The 5,974-nt window shown below is 53.8% G+C and overlaps 1 protein-coding gene across 1 annotated transcript in view; it reads right to left on the reverse strand.

The window, feature by feature from the left end:
• EFR3B (EFR3 homolog B) overlaps positions 1-5,959 on the reverse strand; it is a 44,208-nt gene extending 38,249 nt beyond the window's left edge. The window contains exons 1-2 of the mRNA XM_019613365.2: positions 5,870-5,959; positions 5,541-5,595 (exon numbers count right to left, since the gene is read on the reverse strand). Coding sequence (XP_019468910.1) covers positions 5,541-5,574 — 34 coding nt within the window. The 5' untranslated portion in view covers positions 5,575-5,595; positions 5,870-5,959. The remainder of the gene's footprint in view (positions 1-5,540; positions 5,596-5,869) is intronic.
• Positions 5,960-5,974: the final 15 nt, after the last annotated feature.

The raw sequence follows: 5,974 nt of genomic DNA on the forward strand, positions 1-5,974 counted from the left end.
CTCGGCACGGAGCCCGCAGGATGCCTGGGGACTCGGCCCCGAACGGCCCTCCGTCCCATTGTGCCCTCTCTGTCCGCAATACAGCGCCCGCATCCTGCCCCACGCCCTTTGCAGCACTGAAGCAACGCAGCGATTCCTGTTGCCAATGGGGAAACTGAGGCAGTGAGCCTTGGCAGGAGGGTACCCGCACTGCTTGCTGGTGGCCCTACATGTGCCATAGGCATCAGTGCCTGCACACAGCTCTTGGTACATGAGCACGATCAGCCCCCACGCTTTGCCTCCTGTGCAGAGCCCGCAAGCACTGTTCTCATCTCCCGAATCCCACGACTCCCATCCAGCACCCCGAAATGGGAACATGGGGTCCTGGTGCTCCAATGCATGGCACAGCATGGCACCACAGGATGCAACACAGCGCTGCAGAGCACTGCGGCCTAAAGGCACGGCACAGCACCAGCTTCCCTCCTTTACCTTTATCCCACCCATACAGACCCATTCTGTCCCTCTTCCCCGCTGGTATGTTCAACATCAAAGTCCCCACACGCTTCCTACGGCCATCCCACATCCACAGAGTGAATCCCACGCACTGGCAAGACTGATCCATCCGTAGAGACTGAACCCTTGTGTCAAAGCTTGTCACAAACATGAGTAACCCATAAAGACGCTGCCCTGGGCCTTGGCTGGGGCTGAGGCAAGGCTTGAGGTGACAGCACCCGGCCAAGGAGGGCCAGGGGACCTGGGAGATGCTGCCAGCAGGCAGCCACACATCTCCCCCTCCCTGAGCCCTCGCTGAATCTCTTCCCACACAGCAAAGCCTCCAAGCTCGCTAATTAGGCAATAGCTGGTGCCTCATCATCCTACTTGCAGGGAAATTATGTTTTAATTAAAACATTTTGAGAGTTAATCTGTGTTGCTGATTCCCTGGGTGGTGGAGCAGCTGCACGCACAGCCCTGGGGAGTGGGGGGCTTTCACGGTGGACATGGTGGCTTTCACACCAAGGGACGGGGGCTCTTGAGTGTCTCTGGTCAGCCCAGAGTAAATCAAAAGTCTCAGAGTAAAATGTGACATGAGGACAGAGCCTGAACCAGATACGGTGAATTTCTCCATCCCAGAAACCTTTCACTTGATCACAGTTTATTGTGAGGTGACCAGCTTGCTGCAAAGGAACATGGGGGTCGAAACAGCGCTACAGAGAACAAGCACAACACATTACTCACCCTATCCTATTTTCTGAAGCTCTTGTGAAATTGTGCTCCTTTGCCAGCAACTGCCATTGCTCAGAGTCCCACCTCTGAGCCTGTCCTGCCCCCAAGCTGCTCATTGCTTCCAAGAGTCCATGCCCACAGCGGGAGCAATGGGCACCAGCCAGCCCCTGTGCTTCAAATCCTGGCCAAAGCTGAGTCCAGGGCAGCCCAGGGGACAAGGGAGAATCGAAATACTGCACATCTCTCCTTTGAGGCCTTCCTGGCTGAGAAGGGGCTGTGCTCCCCATTTCAGGGACCTGGTAGCAGCCCCCGCTCAGCTGCCTGACCCAAGTCCCATCAGCATCACAAGCCCCAGGGTCCCCTCAGCTCTGCCCTATACACACAGGGCTGGCTGGTGTGAACCCCCAAATTTGTCACTACTGGAAAAGCCCTGCAGAACTTCTGCCCTCATAGTAAAGATATGAGCAACCTTACCTAAAGCCCAGGTGGAATCCAAGCCGCCTCCAACACATTGCTCCTCCTCATTTATGGCGCAAAACAAGGACAGAGAAGAGTTAAACCCTCCCCACCAAAGCACCACCACCGTCAGCCCCTACCTGTCATTGCCACGCTGGGTCGTGCCACGACTGGGACCTCAGTGCACTCCCGTCTTGCCCAGAGGGATCCAAGCACGTCTCTCCACGTGGCACAACCCCTGCTCCCAGGAGCTGGCCAGCCTTTTTCCTTTCCACCAGCCGTCAGGCAAGAGGGGATGCCAAATTGTTTGAGGTCCAGGATGCTCTTAGGACAGGTGGCTTTGTCCTCACCTTGGGCTCAGAAATGCCGTGCACAGCTCAGCATGGTGTGCAGGGTGGACACGTGAGACTTCACTGCCCCAAGCCCCAGGGGACCTGCTTGGGGGTAGCCCAGAGGGGAGGTGGCTGACAGGCACAGGGGGAAGGCAGTGAGCCGAAGGCAGTTGAAGCAGCCACGGTCATGCCGGGAGGACGGCGGGGAGCTGCTCGCCCCGGGCACTTCCTTTGTCAGGCACGTCCGTCCCTGGTCCGTCTACTCCCTCCTTCCTCCTGCAGCTGTTTCCATGGACACAGAGCTGCTGCAGCAGCCGCAGCGGGGTCTCCGGCACCAACCCATGCATCCCTTCACCAGCCATGAGCCCAGAGCACAGCCAGGCCCTAGGCACGCACGCTGGCTGCCCGTAGCTGCTGCTGCAGCCTTGGGGTGTTTTGCACCAGATCTCGCTCCCCCACGCCTGCTCTGCTGCCATCGCCTGCCGCACAGCTCACACAACGCCCAGGGACGGGCTGTTCTCATGCCCTGGCAGTTCTCATGTCCAACACACCATTCCTCGCATGTCTCTGCGGCACTTCTGGCACGAGGATCAGTTTCGTGCACATGTGTGGTGCAGGAAGGACAAGGATGCTGTCATGGTGCCAGGCAGAGCGAGTGAGGACACCCTCAGCAGCAGACAGAGAAGGATCTCTGCCAAAAAGGCAGCTGATGCCCTCCCTCCAGCTGCACAGGGACCTTGTGGGTGTCTCTGCTGGGAGCACTGGTGTTTCCAGGATGGCAGCTCGGGATGCCCTAGCTCTGGAAGGTGCTGCGGGTCACCTGAGCCCGAGCCACCTCTCCTTGATGCTTTAGGCTAATCAGAATCCAGCTCCAGCCAATGGGACTGCCACTGCAGTGCAGCAAAGCAGCTCCCTGCACACTTTCAGGGAATCCCTGTGCTTGCTTGATGGTCCCCAGGACTGTCATCAGCACAACTTTACACGGACACTTCAGCTGAAGCTGCTCCAAGCCACCAAATGCAGCTGATTGATGGTGACCAACTCAGCCACGAATGCAGAAAAATATCCAGTTTCTAGCAGCCAGAAATGTTGGCTACAACCCTGCCAGCAAGCAGGCTCACACAGACACACCACGCTAGGACTCACAGAGCAGCTCATCCCAGTTTAGGTCCAACCAACACAGCTCCCCATTGTCTGTGGGGAGCCTCAGCCCACCAGGCTGCAGACCAGCATTTTACATCCCTGGTTTCCCTGATTGAAGTCAGGAAATCTCTCAGCTGTCCTTTCCAACTCTTGACTTTATCTCAACGCAGACTTCTATGCAACTCTGAAAATCAACAACTACTTTTGGTCCTTAAAACGTGCAGTAAGCAGCGTATCCAGGCTGAACCCACAGTGTTGGCTGTCACTTTACTCACAATGCAAATGCACCACAACAGAACAAATCCGCCCCACTGCATCGCTGGGCTTATGCTGCATCATGCCTGTCATCTAACCCACCAATCACGTGATCAACACTGCAGCCCCTATTATTGCTTGCCCAAGTGCTGTCAACTAACCAGACCCCTCCCACCCTATCACCCCAACCCCAATCTCTAATTGAATAGCTTTGGAAACGTGCAGCTTTGCACTACTGAAACAGGTGAGGGAGCAGGGAAGACAAATATAAATCTCTCTTCACCGTGACAGCACAGAGACAAAACAAACAAGCTCTAAAATAGTCACACATAGCTGGTGGAAACTCCCTTTATTGGTGGGACCCCACTACTACAGAAATATTCAACATCTAGCTTCATCTCCCAGCTGTTATCCTTATTTTGAGCCATTTCTTTATTATTTTACTCACCAAATTATATATTCTTACTTACGGTAGTCCAAGCCACCTGTCTGGAGAAGCCACACCATGCTTCCTGCCTGCTTGATAGCCAGGGCCAGTAAGTCTTTGCATGCCCAGATACTAAGTCTAGTCCAGTATTAGTGAATTACTGGATTTACCATCATTATGACCTGGGTAACTGCATTACTGATCTGTATTTATTACTGCACCATTATTTAGAGATAAATTGCTTATCCCTAAAGCTCTCAATCTGCCTGTTACTGTATCTTGAATAAGACATCAGAGCTGCCCTAAACCTAAGGAAGATGTTGGTGTGGTGCTGAACTATCTTCCTCTACCTTCACAGAGGTGTTCTGTCCTCCCCAGCCCTGAGAAAACCCTGCAGAAGTCTTTATATCTCGTAGCAAGACAAGAAGAAAAAGTCACCTTTCTTTCTCCTCTGTTCTAACCAGACGAAAGGATGCCCTCAGCCTAGCTGGAGAGCCCAAAGAAAACTCCTAACTTAAGGCCAGCAGATAGAATAATAGAATGGCCTGGGTTGAAAAGGACCACAATGCTCATCTAGTTTCAACCCCTCGCTGTGTGCAGGTCGCCAACCAGCAGACCAGGCTGCCCAGAGCCACATCCAGCCTGGCCTCCAGGGATGGGGTATCCACAACCTCCTTGGGCAACCTGTTTGTGCCCAGAGATCTCCTGGCTGCTGTGTCTGTCTCAAGGAAGAAGGGCTGAATTCCCCAGATCAGAAGATTTGTAAGTAATATTAGCATTCATATGACCAAAAATGACAGGCTGTACCTGGATGTGCAGGACCAATGGAGAAAGGGTTAAAAGCATCAGCTTACAATGCCACAAAGCACAGTGTGCCTGGTTTAATCATACAGCCAGACAGCAGGGAGATGAAGAACAGACTGAAGATAACAAAGAACAAACCTAAAGATAAGGTGACAACAAAGATGAAGAACTGGAGCTGTAGGCATAAAACACCCAGAGATGGATGACAGCAGGACTCTTTTGGCAAAGATTTATGAGGCCAGATAATGAGGCAGAAGATCCCAAACTGCCCATAACAGATCTGTCGAAAAGCAGTTTTTTGGAGCCAGTCAGGAGGAAGCAGTGAGAGGCAGTGAAGACTCAACATCCAATATCCTTAGTCCATGGCACACACCAGTGATCCCCAAAACCCCATGTTTGTGAGGAGGTTGGTGAGAGTGTGTGCAATCCCCTAGCCCAAGGTTTGTAAGATAAAATCACTCTCTCTACCTTTCCTTTTCAGGAAAATGCTTTGCCCCCCCCTTGTTCCAGACAGGACCTCACACCAGCCACACTCCCAGCAGGATGTGGGAGGGGCAATCACACCACTATGGGGCATCTCAGCCAAGGGAACCCTTCGGGATCCCCTCCATTTCCTGGGGGCGGCACTGAGGTGAGGGGCAGGGCTAGGTGTCCACCTGTACCTTCACAATGGAGTCTCCAGAGAGCTGAGAGATGCTCAGACCATGCATTCCCTGCAAGAGGGTCTCTCAGGCAGCCCTTCCAAGTGACCCCCACCTCCAGGAAGGGAGTCCCCCAAAACTCCAGCAGCTCCTAATGCACAACCTCCCAAAGGAATTACACACACACCAGTGTCCACAAGTCCCCCTGTCTCACAGCTGTCATCCAAATTTGGTGAGGGAGTGACTACAGAGCAGCCACGCGCCTCTCCTTCCCATTACCTTGTCTTCCACACACAGTTCCAAAATTCTCCATCACAAGAGGACTCTTCCAGGCCTAGAACAAGCAATCAAAGACGTTATTTACAAGGTCCCTCAGGGATGGCACTGTTCCAGGCTAGCACAGGGATGAGCCCTTCAGTTCAAATCTCTGGGCTGTGTCCACAGGTGCCATGGGGCTGTTGCTGTATCCCCTATGGTAACACGTTGCACTTCCATTCACAACAACCAACTCCATCCATCCCTCAGGCCTAAAGGCCTTGCTTTGTGAGCCTCTCACCTCACCCAACCCCCTCAGCACGCACTTCCCGCCATTTCTGCCCACCCCGCACCTCACGGCCGCCCCCTGCGGGCCACAACGCTCCCTGTCAACAACGTCTCGCGAGATCTCATCGTGAGAGGGAAACCGGAAGTGTCGGGCGAGCGCGGCCGGGGCG

This window comes from Meleagris gallopavo, chromosome 2, assembly GCF_000146605.3.
Source record: "Meleagris gallopavo isolate NT-WF06-2002-E0010 breed Aviagen turkey brand Nicholas breeding stock chromosome 2, Turkey_5.1, whole genome shotgun sequence".
In the NCBI taxonomy this organism is placed as follows: domain Eukaryota; kingdom Metazoa; phylum Chordata; class Aves; order Galliformes; family Phasianidae; genus Meleagris; species Meleagris gallopavo.